Genomic DNA, 21,246 nt, shown 5'->3' with positions numbered 1-21,246 from the left:
TGAAGCTTGTGTCACATACAGCAGAGCTATTTCTGCTGTATCTATAGAAGAACACTGGGTTCTTCTAAACAGGATGTTTTCTTTTAAACCTAATGTTTAAAAGAAAATATCCTGAGGATGACTTGTACATTCTCAAAGGAGAGTTTCACTTTCAGGCATGGGCACTGCAAAATATCTCACACTAGAAATGTACCTGATGCCTCCGAATAAACTTGGGAGGCTGCCTGTTCATTCTATTTAAAACCGGTTAGAGTCATCCCAGTGACTCAGGAAAGTATAGACGAATGGAAACTTAGACAGACACACACACTTCACAGGAAATCCTAATATTCCTCCTAGCCATGAGCACCAATCTCACCTCCCTTTGTTATAACCCCCAATGTCTTGCTCATGCCTCTAAGAGTAGCTGAACATTTTGAAACCTTTTACGATGATTTTGATGTCAATATCTAGAATTCAAGAGAATCAATCCTTGTCTTTACATTGCAACAGTCAACTGCCCCTTCCAGACACTGAAGTGTCCCTCACCAAGGTATCCAATGATTAGCATGTTGCTAATGTGCACTCTTTCCTGTCCTTCTCCTGGCCACTGTACCTCTGTGACTCCACACACTCTTGGTTTCTGTCTCATGATTCTAAGCTACTTCTCTCTTTCCCACAGTCTTTTCATGTCTACTTGTGGTAGCCTCAGGTCTCTGCTCTTGTCACACTGTAGCCTGCCACTTGCCATCTCAACCGTATGCATGGCTCCACCATGCTCCTGCAGCATTTCTCTGTACAGCTCTGCACGTCATTAGTGTCCTTGCCCATTTTTCCTTGAAATTAATTTAGGAAACTGTGCACACTATTACCTTTTGGATATTACTATTAAGGTTAAGAGTATAAGATCTCATCAAAAAGTTACGGCTGTGGAAAACCATATGGAGATTCCTCAAAAAAAACTAAAAATAGAACTACCTCATGACCCAGAAATTCCACTCTTGTGTACATCCAAAAAACTTCAGTTTATCAAAAAAAAAAAAAAACCTTAAAAACATTAATTCAAAAAGATAGATGAACCCCAGTGTGCATAACAACATTATTTACAATTGCCGAGATAAGGAAGCAACCTATCTACCAACAGGTATTTGAACAATGAAGATGTTGTGTATACATACAGTGGAATACTACTAAGCCATAAAGAAGAAAATCTTGCCATTTACAGCAACGTGGATGGACTTGAAAGGCATTATGTTAAGTGAAATAAGTCAACAAAGGCAAATACTGTATATTATCACTTATATGAGGAATCTAAAACACACTACAAACCAGCAAATATAACAAATAGAAGGAAAATCACAGATAAAGAGAAAAAACTAGCAGTTTCCGTGGACGGAAGGGAGGAGGGAGGGGCAACATAGACGTAGGGGATTAAAAGGTACAAACTATTAGGTATAAAATAAGCAACTAGGATATATTGTACAACACCAGGAATATAGCCAATATTTTATTTTATTTTTTAAGTTTTATCGAAATATAGTTGACTTATGGGCTTCCCTGGTGCTTCACATGGTAAAGAATCTGCCTGCAATGCAGGAGACCCAGGTTTGATCCCTGGGTTGGGAAGATCCCCTGGAGAAGGGAATGGCTACCCACTCCAGTATCCTTGTCTGGAGAATCCCATGGACAGAGGAGCCTCACGGGCTCCATGGGGTTGCAAAGAGTTGGACACGACTGAGCGAGTTAATTTATAATGTGTTAGTTTCAGATGTACAGCAAAATGACTTAAAATCCTCTTCTATTATAGGTTATGACAAGATACCAGGGCTTCCCTGGTAGCTCAGTGGTTAAAGCCTTTGCGTGCAATGCGAGAGACCTGGGTTCGATCCCTGGGTTGGGAAGATCCCCTGGAGAAGGAAATGGCAACCCACTCCAGTATTTTTGCCTGGAGAATCCCATGGATGGAGGAGCCTGGTGAGCTACAGTCCACAGGGTTGCAAATAGTTGGACATGACTGAGCAACTTCACTTTCATTTTCACAAGATACTGAGTATAGTTTTCCTGTGCTATACAGTAGGTTTTTGTGGTTTATCTAGTTTATATATTATTGTTGTCTGTCACTAAGTTGTGTCTGACTCTTTGCGGCCCCATGAACTGCAGCACGCCAGGCTTGTCTGTCCTCCACTGTCTCCCAGAGTTTGCTCAAACTCATGTCCATTCAGTCAATGATGCCATCCAACCAACTCATCCTCTGTCGCCCCCTTCTCCTCTTGCCCTCAGTCTTTCCCAGCATCAGGGTCTTTTCCAGTGAATCAGCTCTTCGCATCAGGTGGGCAAAGTATTGGAGTTTTAGCATCAATCCTTCCAATGAATATTCAGGGTTGATTTCCTTTAGGATTGACTGGTTTGATCTCCTTGCTGTCCAGGGACTCTCAAGAGTATTTCCAGCACCACAATTCAAAAGCATCAACTTTTTGGCACTCAGCCTTCTTTATGGTCCAACTCTCATATCCGTACAAGACTAGTAGAAAAACCACAGATTTGACTATATGGACCTTTGTCTGCAAAGTGATGTCTCTGCCTTTATTAAAAGGATGTCTAGGTTTGTCATAGCTTTTCTTGCAAGGAGCAAGTGTCTTTTAATTTCATGGCTATAGTCACTGTCTGCAGTGATTTTGGAGCCCAAGAAAATAAAATCTGACACTGTTTCCACTTTTTCCCCATCTGTTTGCCATGAAGTGATGGGGCTTGCTGCTATGATCTTAGTTTTTTGAATGCTGAATTTTAAGCCAGCTTTTTTACTCTCCTTTATCATCCTCATCAAGAGGCTCTTTAGTTCCTCTTTGCTTTCCGCTATTAGAGTAGTATCATGTGCCTATCTGAGGTTGTTGATATTTCTCCCAGCAGTCTTCATTCCAGCTTGCTATTCATTCAGCCTGGCATTTCCCATGATGTACTTGCATATAAGTTAAATAAACAATGTGACAATATACAGCCTTGATGTACTCCTTTCCCAACTTTGAACCAGTCTGTTATTCCATGTCCAATTCTAACTGTTGCTTCTTATCATGCATACAGGTTTCTCAGGAGACAGGGTAAGATGGTCTGGTATTCCCATCTGTTTAAGAATTTTCCACAGTTTGTCGTGAACACACAGTCAATGAAGTAGAAGTAGATTTTTTTTTGGTAATTCCCTTGCTTTTTCTATGATCCAGTGCATATTGGCAATTTGATCTCTACCTGTGCCTTTTCTAAATACAGCTTATAAGTCTAGAAATTCTTGGTTCATGTACATTTGAAGTCTAGCTTGAAGGATTTTGAGCATTATCTTGCTAGCATACGAAATGAGTACTGTTGTAGGACAGCTTGGACATTCTTTGACATTGCCTTTCTTTGGGATTCAAATGAAAACTGACCTTTTCCAGTCCTGTGGCCACTGTTGAGTTTTCCAAATTTGCTGGCATATTGAGTGCAGCACTTCAACAACATCATCTTTTGTGATTTGAAATAGATCAGCTGCAATCCTGTCACCTCCACTAGCTTTGTTCATAGTGATGTTCCTAAGGCCCACTTGACTGCACACTCCAGGTTGTCTGGGTCTAAGTGAGTGACCACACCATCATGGTTATCTGGGTCATGAAGACATTTTTGGATAGTTCTCATGTGTATTCTTGCTACCTCCTGTTAATCTCTTCTGTTTTTGTTAGGTCCTTGCCATTTCTGTCTTTTACTGTACCCATCTTTGCATGAAATCCAAGTACCTTGTTATCTCCAATTTTCTTGAAGAGATCTCTAGTCTTTCCCATTCTGTTGTTTTCCTCTATTTCTTTGCATTTTTCATTTAAGAGACTTCCTAATCTCTTCTTGCTATTTTCTGGAACTCTACATTCAGTTGGGTATATCTTTGCCTTTCACTTCTCTTCTTTTCTCAGCTATCCGTAAGGCGGCCTCAGATAATCACTTTGCCTTCTTGCATTTCTTTTTCTTGGGGATAGTTTTGGTCACCACCTCCTGTTCAGTGTTACAAACCTCCATCCATAGTTCTTCAGGCACTCTGTCTACCCTTGAATCTATTGGTCACCTCCTCTGTATAATCATAAGGGATCTGATCTAGGTCATACTTGAATGGTCTAGTAGTTTCTCCTATTTTGTTCAATTTAAGCCTGAATTTTGCAAGAAGGAGCTCATGGTCTGAGCCACAGTCAGCTCCAGGTCTTGTTTTTGCTGATTACAAGTGCTGGTGAGGATGCAGGAAAAGGGGCACTCCTGTGCACTGTTGGTTTACCCACTATGGAAAAAAGTATGGAGGTTCCCCCCAAATTAAACAGAACTACCACTTCTGAGTATAGATCCAAAGGAAATGAAAACAGGATCTCAAAGAGAAATCTGCACTCCTATGTTCACTGCAGCATTACTCGCTATGGCGAAGATATGGAAACAACCTAAATGGCCATCAGTATATGAATGGATGGGCTTCCCTGGTAGCTCAGCTGGTAAAGAATCTGCCTGCAATGCAGGAGACTCCAGTTCGATTCCTGTGTTGGGAAGATCCCCTAGAGGAGGGATAGGATACCCATTCTAGTATTCTTGGGCTTCCCTGGTGGCTCAAATGGTACAGAATCCAACTGTAATGCAGGAGACCTGGGTTGATCCCTGGTTGGGAAGATCCCCTGGAGGAGGGCATGGCAACCCACTCCAGTATTCTTGACTGGAGAATCCCCATGGACAGAGGAGCCTGGCAGGCTATTGTCCATTAGGTTGCAAAGAGTCAGACATGACTGAGTGACAAAGTACAGCACAGCACAGATGAATGGATAAAGAAGATGTAGTATATGTACACAATGGAATATTATACAACCATAAGAAAGAAGAAAATCCTGCCATCTGTGACAGCATGGACAGGCCTTGAAGGCATTATGCTAGGTGAAATAAGTCAGAGAAAGACAGAAACCCCATGGTATCACTTATGTGTGGAATCTGAAGAAAAAGGAAAAGTCAAACTCATAGAAACAGAAAGTAGTAAAATGGTTGCCATGGACTAGGGGGTGAGAGAAATGGGGAAAGGGTACAAACTTTCAGCTGAAAGATGAATAAGGTTTGATGTTCAAATGTAAAACATGATCTTTATAGTTGGTAATACTGTTTTACATAGTTGACATACGCGAGAGAGTAGAACTTAAGTGTTCTCATCTGAAAAAAAGATAAATATGTGAGGTGATGCATGTACTAATACGGGGAACTTTTCACAATGTGTATCAAATTGCTACAATGTATACTTTAAATATCATTCAGTTTTGTCAATTATGCCTTGATAAACTGAAATTAAAGAGATTATAAGGTCTCTCTTAAATATTCTATATCTGAATCCTGGCCTTGTATTGTCATGTAACCTTGGACAAGCTACTAAGTCACTCTTTTCTGTAAAATCTATAAAATGGGAAAAATTCAGGCCATATCATATGGGGATATTGTGCACAGAGGAGTCATAAATAAACATGTGGGAAGTGGCTGGCACTTAGTAAACACTCAATAACATTACTATTTACATATTAAAATGTCTGAAAGATCCTAAGGAGAAGAAACCAGTTTTGTTTTATTTAACTTAATAACTGGTTTAGGACTTCCCTGGTGGCTTAGTGGTAAAGAATGCACCTGCCAATACAGAAGACATGGGTTCAGTTCCTGGTCAGGGAAGATGCCATTTGCCACGGAGCAACTAAGCCTTTCAAGCCTGTGAGCCACAACCACTGAGCCCATGTACCGCAGGTACTGAAGCCTGCATGTCCTACAGCTCATGCTCCCCAACAAGAGAAGCCACCACAATGAGAAGCCCACACGCTGCAATGAAGAGTAGCCCCTGCTCACCGCAACAAGAGAAAAGCCTGCACAGCAATGAAGACTCAGCACAGTCAAAATAAATACATACATAAAATTATTTTTTAAAAAACTGGTTTAACTTGACCAGAGATGTTTGAACATAACTTAGTTTGAGAAATACATCTTACTGCCTTTCTGACCCATCTCAACTCAAAACCATCCAGTGAGCTACAGAGTCACCACACACCTGAGTGTAGGATCATCAACCTCAGCATTTCCAAATCCAAGCAATGTATGTCCCACCCCAGCCTTTTCCTCCTCTACTCGTTACTACATAATATTAATCTTTAAAGAGCACCACCCTCTGCCCACACCAGCAATCTAAGGGTTGGCCGTAACTTTTCACTCACTGCTTACTCCTAACCTGTCACCAGCTTCTACAAACTCTGCCACTATATTCACTTTCAAAGTGGTCCCTGCCTCCCCATCGCCCCATGCTTGAGAGTGAAAAAAGGTGAAAGTGTTAGTCACTCAATCATGTCCAACTCTTTGCAACCCTATAGACTGTAGCCTACCAGGCTCATCTGTTCATGAGATTTGCCAGTCAAGAATACTGGGGTGGGTAACCATTCCCTTCTCCAGGGTATCTTCCCGATCCAGGGACTGAACCCAGGTATCCTGCATTGCAGGCAGATTGTTTATCATCTGAGCCACCACAGAAGCCCAAAGAATACTGGAGTGGGTAGCCATTCCCTTCAGAGGGATCCCCACCTCTCCATCACCCCATGATTACCACTTCTCAACTGCATAAGAGCAGTGGCCTCCTCACTGGTTTCCCTGATCTCAGTCTCATTCCTGAATTGTTGCCAGAAAAATAGTTTTAAATGCCTAATTACTTGTATGAATTCTCTTCTTTAAATGTTTTTCATGCCTTTCAGGATAAAATGTAAACTCCATTTTAGTATATAAAGCACACCTCTACCCCACACATTTCCATCATTCCTATGTATTCTGTTGTCGTTCAGTCACCCAGTCGTGTCCAACTCTGTGACCCCATGGACTGCAGCACACCAGGCTTCCCTGTCCCTCACCATCTCCTAGAGTTTGCTCAAGTTCACGTTCATTGCGTCAGTGATGCCGTCCAGCCGTCTCATCCTCTGATGCCCTTTTCTCCTTCTGCCCTCAATCTTTCCCAGCATCAGGGACTTTTCCAACGAGTCGTCTGTTCGCATCAGGTGCCCAAATATGTCACACTATATCATGCCTCCTTGACTTTGTACAAACTGCCTTTCCCTGGAAAGTCCTTCTGCACCCAGATGGCTCCTACTCATTCTTTAGAATTTAATGTTTCACCTTCTCTCAGAAGGCTCTCCTACATAGATGCTTATCTCATAGTTTCCATGGTTGACTCATCCATTTCTCTCCCAGATAATTAGTCTAAGCCAATCACAGTAATTTAATTCTCTCTGGTTTGGAAGTGGGCATGTGAGCCAACCCTGAAAATGAAAAATGAAGGGAAGAGTTGCCTGGGGAGGGGGGAAGTTCTGAGAAAAGTTTCTTGCTTCTAAGAAGAACATACTGGACAGATAACGAACTTTCCCTTAACATTGTATGTGAAGAAGACACCAGGAATTCTGGCAGTTATCCTGTGGTGCTGACGGCAAATGGTTTGAGGGGGAGTTCTGGCTAACTGACAAGAGCAGTGCAGCGAGATGAAATGAACCTGGCTTCTCAATCCTGGAATCCTCCCTGACTCTGGACTTGGTGCAGTCTTGGGATAATAAATCACCTTATTATCTAAACCAGGGTTTGTTAGAGTTACTTGCTGCTAATGGTGTCCTAACTGATGCAGCTGTCACCATCTCATGGGTCTCTCTGTCATCACAGTCAATCATCACACCAAAATCAGGAACATGACAGAATACCCTCACTGCACTTCAGCATCATTGTGGTGAACTTCAATAATGCCATGTGATAAAGACAGAAAATAAGAAGCATAAATATTGGAAAGGAGGGCACAAAACTGTCACTATCTCTAGGTTATTGTATCAACTACAGGAAAAGGCAAAGATTCTAATAAGAAGCTAGGGGGATTAATTATAAGTCAGTCAGGTGTTCAGCTTGAAAGCAACAAAGACCATGTAAAAATATGATGATGGAAAATCCCATTCAAAATAGCTAAACACACAAATTAGAACAGGCACATAATATCTAGGATATCCATAAGAAATATTCAAAACTTGCATGAAGATAATAATAAAACATAGCTGAATAACATAAAAGAATACCTTGGAAAAATGAAGGAATATAACAATGTTCCTGAATAGGAGAAGTTAATTATTTTGAAGATCCATATCTCTTCTAAATAAAATTCACTGCAATTTTAATACAAATCTCAACACATTTTCAAAAATGACAAACGAGAAAGTGCACATGATTATCAAGAAACTCTGGCTAAAAAAAGATCCATAAGGGGAATTTGACCTATCTGATGTCAAAACTATACTGTTGTTCATAATGGAGCAGGAATACTAAAATATGCAATTCAGAAATACACCTTTGAAAATAATGAGAGGTTATGATAAATAACTCTGAGAAAAATCATTAACCAATTGGAAAGGAGAAAAAGTATATCCTTACTTTCTGTCAAACACACATTTAAAATTCCAAAGAAGTCAGCAAGTCAGTTAAAAGCAAATATTAGATCAAACCACATGAAATCACTATTTTTGTAGGTCAAAGGCAGTTGACTATCAGAAATTTCACATAGTTAAAGCTAATACATTAATTTTGAGGATGAAAACACAGGAAACATGTTTATAGTCTTGGAATGAGGGGTACTGACAAAATATAAAACTCAGAAAAGAAGTCTGCACGTGTAGAAATTGTCTGTGCATATGAAAAGTACCTGTGCTACAAAGTTAACATTAAAATAAGTTAAAAGCTCAAAATCCTTCAAGCTAGGTTTCAACAGTATGTGAACCGAAAACTTCCAGATGTACAAAATGGATTTAGAAAATGCAGAGGAACCAGAGAGCAAATTGCCAACATCCATTGGATCATAGAAAAAGCAAGGGTAGTCCAGAAAAACATCTACTGCTTTATCAACTACTCTAAAGCCCTTGACTGAGTGGACCACGACAAATTGTGGAAAATTCTTAAAGAGATGGGAATACCAGACCACCTTACCTGCCTCCTAAGAAACTGTATACAGGTCAAGAAACACCAGTTAGAACTGGACATGGAACAATGGACTGGTTCAAAATTGAGAAAGGAGTACGTCAAGGCTGTATATTGTCACCCTGCTTATTTAACTTATATGCAGAGTATATCATGTGAAATGCCAGGCTACATCTAGCTGGAATCAAGCTCAAGCTGGAATCAAGATTGCTGGGAGAAATATCAATAATCTTAGCTATGCAGATGACACCACTCTAATAGTAGAAAGCAAAGAAGAACTAAAGAGCCTCTTGATGAAGGTGAAAGCTGTGCTTAGTCACTCAGTCACATCTGACAGTTTGCAACTGTAGCCTGCCAGGCTCCTCTGTCTATGGGGATTCTCCAGGCAAGAATACTGGAGTGGGTTGCCATGCCCTCCTCCAGGGGATCTTCCCAACCCAGGGACTGAACCCAGGTCTCCTGCATTGCAGGTGGATTCTTTACCATCTGAGCCACCAGGGAAGCCCAAGAAAACTGGAGTGGATAGCCTATCCCATCTCCATGGAAACTTCCTGGCCCAGGAGTCAAACTGGGGCCTCCTGCATTGCAGGTGGATTCTTTACAAGCTGAGCTACCCCGAAAGCCAAAGGTGAAAGAGGAGAGTGAAAAAGCTGGCTTAAAACTCAATACTCAAAAAACTAAGATCATGGTATCTGGCCCCATCATTTCATGGCAAATTGATGGGGAAACAATGGAAACAGTGACAGACTTTACTTTTTGGGGCTCCAAAATCACTGCAGACAGTGACTGCAGCCAGGAAATTAAAAGATGCGTGCTGCTTGGAAGAAAAGCTACAATCAGTCTAGACAGCATATTAAAAAGCAGAGGCATCATTTTGCTGACAAAGATCCATTTAGTTAAAACTATGGTTTTTCTAGTTGTCATGTAAGGATGGGAGAATGCTGAATGACGAAGAATTGATGCTTTTGAATTGTGATGCTGCAGAATAGTCTTGAGAGTCCCTTGGACAGCAAAGAGATCAAACCAGTCAATCCTAAAGGCAAAAAGAAGCACCAATATTTTGGCCACATGATGTGAAGAGCTGACTCATTGGAAAAGACCCTGATGCTGGGAAAGATTGAAGGCAGGAAGAGAAGGGGGTGACAGAGGATGAGACAGTTGGATGGCATCACTGACTCAATGGAAATTAAAGAACAGGCAAGCCTGGAGTGCTGCAGCCCATGGGGTCACAAAGAGTTGGATACTACTGAGCAACTGAACAACAACAAAATTAAAAGCCAAGAACAAATTAGGAGGAAAAAAGATAATATAAGAATTCTCAAAATCCATAAGGGAAGTACAAAAATGAAACAGAAATGCACAAAGTAAACAAGTAATTCCAAGCAGAAATGCACGTGGGTAATTATCCTCTGAAAAGATGTTCACCTTTACAAGTAAAAAGGAACAGGTATATTAAAATAATAAAATCTCATTTTTTTTTTTCAGTCTTAGAAATTGGTCACATCAGGGTTAGTGCTTATGTGGGGAAGAAGTCATTCTTGTACTCACCTTTTTAGTGAGTATTAGTTTTTCAGAGGATAATTTGTTTGCCTATTTCCATCAAAATTTAAAATGTGTATATCTGTCAAATCAGCAGTTATATTTTTAAGAATCTGTCATAAAGAAATACTTGTATATGCACATTCCTTGGCAGCACTGTCTGTTACAGCCACTAAATAGGAAATATCAATTTCCAGTAATAATTTGGTGATTAAATTATGATATGTCTTCACTAAAAGATATTATTCAGCCAATTTCAAAAGGATACAGATTAATATGTATTGATATGGAAAGTCCTTCATGCCATATGATAAAGTGAAAAAAAGGAACTATAATACATATCGAACAATCCCATTTATGATAAAAAAAAATCCTATAGCCATTCTACATGTCAATGTACATAGATTGGCTATCAGGAACATTAGGGTCAAGGAAAACATTCTATAAAATTATACTTTAAAATATATTTTATGAGAACACATCATCTATTATCTATGTCATTATACAAATACAACTAAGTTCACTTAGGAGTGATTTCCACAAATGTGCATGAGGTATGGCCAATTCCAGACATTTCCCAGGATTTTTAAAATTTTAATCATTTGGTGAAAACCACATATAACATATATATATATTCCCATTTCCTCCAAGGACCACAAAATACATTTTCAATGAAAAGGAAACTGGCAGAACCTCAGTTTGATCCCAATTCTTTAACTGATACTATATTTCAGGACCATATTTTAGGACAGCTCTACTTTGAAGATATAGGAGGGTCTTGCCTCATCCAGCAAAGCGCACTTGAAGATCTTACCCTTTAAACAATGAAAGGAGGGAGGAGCATGTTTTGATCGTCCAATCTGCCTTGTCTGTAATCGCCCCTCATTCCTGAGCCAATGGATTGGACACACCACCACTGCCTCCTTCCTAACCGAGCTACTGACTAGCATGTAATTCATTAGCCTTTAGGATGACTTTCTACCATTTCACTTAATGAAAGTGTCAGGACCTCCATTTGAAGCCCTCCCATTTTCTCTCAGTGCCTGCCCACTCTCCTTCCTGCCTCCCTGCTTTTCTCCCTCTTTCTCCTTCTCATCCTTATCACAGACTTCTGACATTGTCGGGTGAGTGGCAGCTGGAAGCCTGCACCCTTCTGAGGTGCAGACCAGAGCCCACTGCAGGGCACGTACCCGTGTTTCTGGCTGTGATCTTGGAACTGTGTCTCAGCAGACGGACAAACACATTGCTGTTGCAGTGGTTCACTAACTGCAGGCGGAGACCCCTCCGAGTCTGGATCTTGACCAAGCATTTTGCCATTACTGTTTCTTCAATTCTCCGTGTCTCCTCTGCCTGTCATGGCCCAGGGCAGCTACCACCAGCCATAGTGGCTTTGACCTTTCACTAACTGTCCATTCTGTTTTAAAGGACCGAGGCAGGGCCCACTGAATGAATCAAATGTCAGGCTCCTAATGCAGCCAACAGAAATAACTCAGGAGGGATCAGCATGGGGCCAGAGGAGGGAGGGGGATGCTATTTTTAAACTCTCCACTCACTCCCCTGACAAACAATGAAACAATATACAACATCCTTACCCTAGCCAATTGGAAACCATCCAGGCCAGAGGACCCCAGCCCAATGTCCTACAGTGTCCTAGGAACTGAATGCCTCCCCCGCCCCACAAAAATAAAACAATACCCAGGCAACTCTGTGATGGAGAAGCAACCCACCTTGATTTCTTTTAAAAAATATTTGAATCTTTATTATGTTCTAGAGCAGTGCTTTCCAATAAAAATAAAATGCAAGCCAAATTAAAGAACAAAAAGGAAACATTTGAAAAGTGAAAGAAATAAAATTAATTTTAATGATGTGTTTTATTTGGAGCCAAGATATCTAAACTAGTATCATTCACCATGTAACAATATCAAAATAATAAAATAGTTTAGATACTTTTTAGTACTAAGTCTTTGAAATTGGTGTGTATTTGCACACTTACAGCATGTCTCAATTCAGCAAACAGCAGGACACGACTTAGCAACTGAACAGCAATATTGCCAGTGCTCAGCAGCCACGTGAGATTGCCGTATTGGACAACACAGCTCTGGACAAAGTGCTGAGGACCTCATGGCATTATCTCTGTCCTCACAAGGATGCTAAAATGTCCGTTTTTGGATAGAAAAGGAAACAGCATCCTGGAAAGAGTAACTGACCTGACCAAATTCACAAAGTAAGTGGCAAAGCCATGATTTGAACCTAAGCATCCAACATCAGTTGACTAAGAAGACAGTCTCCCAGGAGGACAGCTGCTGGTACCCCTACTTCTAACCTCGTGTTTCAAATGTAGGATCTGAATATAATGTAATTCTCTCTTTCAAGACTTTGAAAGTCCTGCACTCGTACCTCTGAGCATGAAATGTGCTTGCATCCCCGAGTCAGTGTTCTGGGAGCAAAGTATTTTCAATATTTTAGGAATATTGAAAAATTCCTATAATTGAAAATATTTCAGCTGATTAGTAACTGTGCCCCATATACTACCATTCAGTTCTATTTCTTGGCTGGTACATTTTCTCACTTTCATTTTTAGAAAAAAATTTTTTTCCTCCCACTATTGTACATATATACATTTTTCTTCTTTAAATAGCTACTGAGTGCAAAAGATAATTTTCTAATAAAAATATTCTTTTTTTCTCCTCTCTTGACAAAACAAAACATTATATGCAGAGCAGTCAGTTGAAGTTACGCATTATTATATCTCACTGTGGGAATATAAATTGATCTAGCATTTCTGGAAAAAAGCTTAGCAAAATACATTGAGTTTTATAGGCATGATATCTGTCGATTCAAAAATTCCACTTTTAGGAAATTAGCCTGAGGAAATAATGAGAAATGTTGACAAAAATTTATGGACAAAGATTTTCATCAGTGTCATTTATTGTGGAAAGAAAAAAAAAAGTCAATCTAAATTTCCAGTGGGAAAATGATTAAATACATGTGATAGAATATTGTATATCCATTAAAATGTATGTTTAGGAGTTTAATGATGTGAGGGAAAGCTTGCAATATATTGATTACTGGAAGAAGCAGTTTATGTAAGCAGTATGACCTCAACTATATAAAAAAGTACAGTACAGACCAGACTATAAATTTTGATCGGGGAGAATGGGGAAGCCAGCTATGCACTGTGGGTGGAGGTCACTTCTAGATATCCCCCAGAGGGCTCCCTCTCCCCACCCACAGTTCCAGTTTCAACAGGGCAGTTCCTCCTCTCACCAGGGTTAGTCAATTTTCAAACCTGACACTTGAAAGGAAAATACTCCTAAAAATTCACAATATCTTCACCCCTTTGCAGTTCCCTTTTTGATATAATTCTGAGCAGAATCCCTACTTATAAAAAGATAGGCTGCACAGAGGTGGAGCCCTGGGACAGTACCTGCTAGGCCTTCCCTCACTAGCCACCACCAGCAGTTCCTGAAAAACTACTGAAAATCTTTAGGATACTGAAAAACAAATCAGGAAGTCCCCATGCCAAACGAACCAATACTGTGCAGGAACACAGATCAAGGATTTTAAAGATTAATGTGGGCTCACTGGCATGGCAGTAGACCAGGCCTCAGATATTGAGAAAACCTCCCTTTGTCTATTTGGATGGAATATAGATGAATCTGTGTGCTTATCATTATAAATAAAGACAACATGATGTGACTTGATAGCACATGCTAAACAAAGAAACCCCAAAGCAACAACAAAAAAAAAACGAAAACCCCTAAAAGCAAATAAAAAACCTGAAACAAAACCACCATCATCCCTTATATCTGTTCTTTTCCATGGAGAGTTATTCTCTCTTAATTCTCAAGCTTCAAGTTTCACTATAGTTTTGAAGTGTCTCCTTCCCTTTTAGTAACTATAATGATAAAAAAATATTTTGCATCTCGTGCATGTAAAATTTTTTTCTTACTTTAACTTGTTCCCACTCTTTAAGTTACTTTTCAGAGATCTTAAGTATGATTCTTTTACCCTCTTTCTTCAGGGACCTTCAGCTTTTATTTAGAGGGAAGGAACCTAGCAGGACCAGCATCCCGTATTATCCCAACCATTTCTGTCTACCTTGCCCTGTTCTACCCAGAAGTGTGGCTACATTTCAAGAGGAAGAAACAAAGGGAAGCAGAGCCAACCCAAGGATTCTGGGAGAAACTGCACAAGCAGCTTGTTCTTGTTCTAGGCACTGCACTCACAGACCCGACAGCAATAGCACAGCATTTGGATGCCCTTGAACACCCTTCCTGTTTAGATTTGTCTTGTTTGTTTGAAGAATCAGGAATGCATGTCTGGGCAGTGACAAGAAGCTAAAGAAAGCAGCAGATATGTGTGAGGAGAGGAATTGATTTTCCACAATGAGATGCCAGAAACACTGATAAATCAAGCAGAAGCCACAGCAGAGGAAGAGAGTTCAATGATAAGAGCTCTTCATAAGCCTGGATTTCATGTCTGCTTTGGGGACAAACTTCCTGGCACAGATTTGAGGCAAGGGAACAAGTCTGTCTTTGCTTTGTGCGTGACTGGGAGCTACTACATGACTTGGAACCCTAGGGCATCTGAAAGTGGAGACAATAAATCTTCCACGGGTGTTAGGACAAAGAAATGAGACTGAGTATATCAACTGCCTTGCGTAGTGCTGGCTCCCAGTTGATGAAGGAGAACTTAAAGGAGTTACAGAAAGTAAAAGTAAAAGCACAACCTCTGGGTTCTAATCCTGGCTGTACCATTTATCTGACTTCAGCTTCCATGCCTGTAAAATGAGCAGAGCAAAGGCAGGACCTATCTCCCAGGGCTGCTAGGAGGATTAATGAAGGTGATCCACGAGGCATGTTCAGATCAGGGGCTATCACAGGAATTACTCAAGAAAAATTACTGATTTTTTCCTAACACATGCTCTCTCCTTTACTCAAGGGAAAGACTGAGGATTTTAAATAGTCTGGATTTTCTCCCTTCTGTCAGCCATCTGTTTCTAACATTTCTAGTTACTTTTCCCTAACTAGGAAACAGCATTGCAGGCTGTTAAGTTTACCTGACCAGCCCTGTGACCTCGGGAAAGCTATATAAGCTTGTTGAAGTGTAGTTTTCTGCCTGTAAAATAGTACTGATGTTGACATTCATGTAACTGAGTGCCTGATAAGTAGCAGGCACAGTAAATGCTAGCTACTCTATCATCATCAATATCATGTACCTTATTAGTTATTTTGAAAACTAACAGCTTTCACAGGTGTAGTGGGTTTGGCTTTTAGTTAAAATAGTTATGGAGATTCACTGAAATTGTAGCTGACAACTCCAGTTAGGAAGATAATAAAAAGTTATTACATTAAATGTTCTTCATAATAAATTTAGACATCAAGTATCAAGAAACTGATTGTCTCAGTTTATTTGATCCCTAAATTTATTTGATGTCTAAATTATTTGAAAATCCTTGGCACTGTCACATATCATATTTATCATATAATGAAATATAATAATGTTATAAAATATTTTAATAATATTTTGTGATACAATGGGTATATTCTTGGACATATAATAACAAGAAATGGAAGCAGTTCCCAGCACCACTAAGTGACAGGGCTATTCGACCAGGTAGTCAGTCATTTGTATAATTCAATTTCCTCCTTTGTAAATAAAATGAGACAACATTATGTGTCCTATCCGTTTCGAAGAAATGGTCATGAGTCTCAAATTATAGTAATTCATGGAAAAAACTCTGAAAATGTGTAAGACGGTTTGGCATATTGGATAATCTTCCTCTTATTATCTCCCTTATCAGATGAAGCACTCATTGAGTGTCTCCTCCCTGTAACACAAGAGTACTGCTCGGTGGGGCCAGTCATCACATACAGTGGTGGGACAAAGGCCAATAAACCTTCTGGAGAATTACAGCTGCAGACAAAACAGAATTCAAGCAGTGCAGCTGGGCTCTCCTCAACACCACTGTGGGGAAAGAGAACACTCTTCACAGGAACTTCATGGCTATAACAGAGCAGCGGTCCCCAATCTTTCTGGCAGCAGGGACCTGTTTCATGGAAGAGAGTTTTTCCACGGATGGGAAGGGATGGTTTCAGGATGACTCAAGCTCACTACATTTATTGTGCACTTTATTTCTATTATTATTACACGCGCTCCACCCCAGATCATCAGGCATTAGATCCCGGAGGTTGGGGACCCCTGCTGTAGAGGATTCTAACATAGGACTCATCTGTTTCCCTGACCATCTGATACACTGACAACTGCGGCATCTCTAAATAGGGAGCTTATGCGAGCTGTGTCAGAGAGGGACAGGCAAGAGAGAGAGAGACAGTGAGAGAGTCAGGAAGGGCGGACGGAGTGTCACAGTGCTCTGTCTGCTCAGACCACTGGTGATGATTTCTAGACAGGCAGGAAAAACAGACTGGACGTTCCATCAGACACTGCTCTGCTTTCACTTCCTGCCTCCTTGTGTTCTGATCCTGACTTTTTTACCCCAAATGTACAGAATTAATATTCTTGAAAATAAATCTTAGGTGGTAGTTATTATTATCAGAAAAGCACTACCTGCACAGTGCAGGGAAGTAGAGAACAGGTAGGAAATCGGTGGAGGAGATCCCAATAGTCCTCAAAGGTGACAGCCCAGAGAAAATTGCTGCTGACATGTGCTCTGTTTCCTACCAGACCTGCAGGAGTTTTAAGTTCAAAGGGTTGCAAACATGGTTAAAATATTTACAAGTTGGTGAGGCCTAGAGAAGTCATAATGGAGTATGAAATTTTAACCTCAAAGCCAAAGATACCAATGTGTTGTGCTATAAATCATTCTGTGTGATGTTTTGAAACTTTTAAAACTCTATTTTTCTTTACAGTACTAAAATCAGCTATCACTCCTCTGACAAAGGTCTGTATAATCAAAGCCGTGGTTTTTCCAGTTGTCATGTATGGATGTGAGAGTTGGACTATAAAGAAGGCTGAGCACTGAAGAATTAATTGATGCTTTTGAACTGTGGGGCTGGAGAAGACTCTTGAGAGTCCCTTGGACTGCAAGGAGATCCAACCAGTCCATCCTAAAGGAAATCAGTCCTGAATATTCATTGGAAGGACTGATGATGAAGCTGAAGCTCCAATACTTTGGCCACCGATGTGAAGAGCTGACTCACTGGAAAAGACCCTGATGCTGAAAAAGATTGAGGGCAGGAGAAGGGGGCAACAGAGGATGAGATGGCTGGATAGCATCACTGACTCAATAAATATGAGTTTGAGCAAGCTCCAGGAGACAGTGAAGGACAGGGAAGCCTGGCATGCTACAGTCCATGGGGTTGCAGAGAGTCAGACACAACTCAGCAAGTAAACAACAACTCACTTTCTGAGTGCTATTTACCAAGATCTGAGCAAGCTCAGTTTGCCCATGCTCTCCCTCCCCCTTCTCTGACAGAGTACCCCTGAAGGGCTGCTTTAGAAGATTCTTCTTGAACACAGACAAGCCTGCATCCATGTGAGCCAGTTCACAAACTGGATGGTTTGTCTTTCATTCATCCAACAGATATTCCCTGAGCACTTAAGTGTGCTAGGCACTGGCCCAGACACTTGGAATACAGTTGAGTCTGAGCCTGATTATGGTCTTGGCCCCATCCTGGAGGATGATACAGACGTGCAACAACTAAACCAACACACAGGCAAGGTAACGTGAGTGCTATGAAGGGAATAACAGGATTCATCATTGATAACTTGGCAGGAGTAGGGTTTTAGGTGTAAAGCTTCAGATGGAGCTGTTGTGGAAAGATTATCTTAGGGTGATAGTTTACCCTACATCTGAAGAGGAGACAGAAGGATCCAGTATTGCAAAGGTACCTTATCATATACTGAATGCTTCTCTGTCATACAGAAGTTTATTTAGGGGTTCTTTTCTGGCCCCCAAGTCAGAGTTTTCATTACTTTTGCTTTACAGTGATGATAGGTTGGCAGCAGGCTTTCATATAAGCCCTTAATATACATTCTCTTGGGGATGTTGATCTTATTTTTCAGAGTATCTGTCTTTTTCATAGTAAAAAAAAAATATATTTTCTATTGCTATGGGTCAATTAATACTCATGACAACCCTGTTAACTAGGGTTATTATCTATAAATTTTACAGATAAGGGAACAGAGGCTTAAAGATTAGGAGCTACTTCCTACAAAAATAAACATCATACCCTCCCCCAAACACACAGCATCACCCTTTTTCTAGACAGTCACCCAGCCTGTCAATTCCACCGCCTAATTCTTCTTCCTCACCCACTTCCCGGTCGTAGCCACCTCTTTGGAGTCTGATGCAGCTGCCCTTTCACCCTCTGACACATCCATCTCAGAGCATCTAGGTACAAAGAAGGTTTTTTAAACACTAATCTGTTCACTTTACTCACTTAAAACTGTCAGATAGCTTCTTTCAGACATACCCAGCAGGGATTTTCTTGGAACCTTTAGCTCATAAATTTAGAACAAAAGCTTAGTGATAATTTTTCATGGACACAGAATCTTAACAACTAAAGACTGATTTCATATACTTAATGGAAAATCTAAAGATGAAGAACAATACACAGCATTTGCTTAAATTACCTTCACAGGTTCCAAAGTATGATGCTGGAAACATCTCTAGATCTTCAGGAGAAAAGGTATTACTTTTTGAAGTGAATGAGCTTAATGTTTTGTCTTCTAGGATTCTTTTTCTTTTCATTTTCTGGTATTCCAGATTCTACCAGTTAAATCAAAGAGGAAGGGCACCCACAGTGAGGTGAGGGGCAGGATAAGCCTAACTCTATGGAAGCCTGAGAAGGAGCATGAGATGCTCTAGCTACAAGGAAATGGGCATCTCAGCCTCAACCAGAAAAGTCATGAAGGACCCGCTGAAGACTGAGAATCACAAGGCTTGCTGACAACTGTAAGAACTTCCCACAATCCCTCATGTTTTCCTAACTTTCCAATGAGATGTGGATCTGCATCTTATTTACAAACAAGAAAGAGCATATCATTCCAAGCAGTCAGCTTTCCATAAGAAATAAAAGTTAAAAAAACATGTTCATGAGAAGACAGATGTATTGCTGGGCTTCTACCTCTATCTTCCAAAGAATGAATTTAGTCCCTGCCCCTCCAAAATTGACTCTAAGATTTCTGAACAAAATGTTTAAAATGAGCATACTCTGTTTGAATAGGGAAATGTTTATATACTGAAAAAAATAGAAATAGAGCAAAGAATATAAAAAAACTAACAAGTTATTTTTAAATGACATAAAAAGCCTAACGTGCATTGTACTTACATGAGTTCTCAGTGGAAGCAGGTTAGAACTCTGAATTTTTTGTTTTATTCCATAGCATGGCTTATATGTAATCTTAGAGCTTAGGGTCAGGAACAGAAAAGTCAGCTAGAATGGCTCCCCTTCCATTAACCATCCACCCTTTAGTGAGAAGATCCCAGGCATCGTGCAGGGAGGGGCATGCAGTTAGACCAGACATGTAAACTGATGGTTAGAAAGAGGGGTTTTAGGAATCAAATATAAGTGGCAGCTCCAGAGAAATGGACAGCAGAGTGGTAGTTACCAGGAGCTGTGGGAGTGGGGATGTGGAGATGCTTGTCAGGGGATACAAACTTACAGTTGTTAGATTAATAAGATCTGGGGATCTAATGTACAGTATGGTGATTATAGCTAGTAATGCAATATTATATACTTAAATATTGCTAATAGTCGATCTTATGTTCTCACCAAAAGAAAGAAATGATAATTATGCTATGGGAGGGAAGTGTTAGCTAACTCTATGGTGATCATCATTTTGTACCATATAAATGTATCAAATCAATACACTGTACATCTTAAATTTATACACGGTTATATATAATTATATCTCAATAAAAAGAATAATAAATGCAAGATTGAAAGAAAAGAAAGCTATTAGTACTTTCTTCAGAGCCAGGAACATGTCATAGGGGAGGAGCCACTTGACAAAACAGTATGGACTGAGCCGGTGGAGCAGAGGAAAATTGGAAGAGCAGTCCCAACAAAGGAAACAGCAGAGGGTCCTGTGTGGGTCAGCAGTACTGGGTGGGGGGTGGGTGGAGAGCTGTAGTCACAGAATGATGAGAGGGTCAGGCAGGACCAATGGAGGGAAATATGGTGAGTGTGGACCAGATTGTGAGGACCCATGAACACCAGGGCTGGACTCTGCTCTACAGTCAATGGGGAAAGTTCTAGAAACTATTTTAATAAAGGTGATGGCTCCAGCAGGAGTTTATAGAGGATGGGTTAGATGAAGATAAATAAGGAAGACACTGCAATGTCTCCAGAAAGAGAAGAGGGGACCTGTAATGAAGATGTAACTGCAGGCTGAAGAGTTGGGGCAATGTCAGTTACTCCTGAGATGGACTTGACAGTGGTGGCCGAGTCGATGCGGGCATGGGAGGGGTATCAAGGCAAGGATGGCTTCCGGGTATCTGGCTGGGGCAACTTAATGGATGTTCTGTCATTCACCAAATCAGAGCAGGGGCAATTTGGAGACTGGGATTTGAGGAAGGAAGAGAACATGAGCCCATTAAGTTTGATGGGTTAGCTGTGAGCAATTACATGGCATCCAAGTGGAGGTGGCCAACAAGCAGAGGAGAGTGCAGGGTGGCAGCGAGGGGCTGGGCACTAATACAAGGAGGCTAATCCAAGAGAAACAGAGAAGGTCAAGGTCACTCTCATTAGTGAAAACACTGCA

The 21,246-nt window shown here is 40.6% G+C and overlaps 1 protein-coding gene across 5 annotated transcripts in view; it reads right to left on the bottom strand.

The window, feature by feature from the left end:
* Positions 1–21,246, bottom strand: part of FRMD3 (FERM domain containing 3) — a 343,072-nt gene that overhangs the window by 34,586 nt on the left and 287,240 nt on the right. Inside the window, exon 1 of one of the 5 annotated variants that reach the window (XM_010840082.1) lies at positions 11,706–12,176. The exons of 3 other annotated variants lie outside the window; for them this stretch is intronic. In XM_010840082.1, coding sequence (XP_010838384.1) covers positions 11,706–11,832 — 127 coding nt within the window. In that variant the 5' untranslated portion in view covers positions 11,833–12,176. Of the gene's footprint in view, positions 1–11,705; positions 12,177–21,246 lie in introns of those variants that run through there. One more of the 5 variants, XM_010840083.1, reaches the window with a different exon arrangement.

The sequence above is a fragment of the Bison bison genome, unplaced genomic scaffold, assembly GCF_000754665.1.
Source record: "Bison bison bison isolate TAMUID 2011002044 unplaced genomic scaffold, Bison_UMD1.0 scf7180017864141, whole genome shotgun sequence".
Taxonomy (NCBI): Eukaryota; Metazoa; Chordata; class Mammalia; order Artiodactyla; family Bovidae; genus Bison; species Bison bison.
Note: the sequence above shows the minus strand (reverse complement) of the source record. Positions and strands in the feature narration are given on the sequence as shown.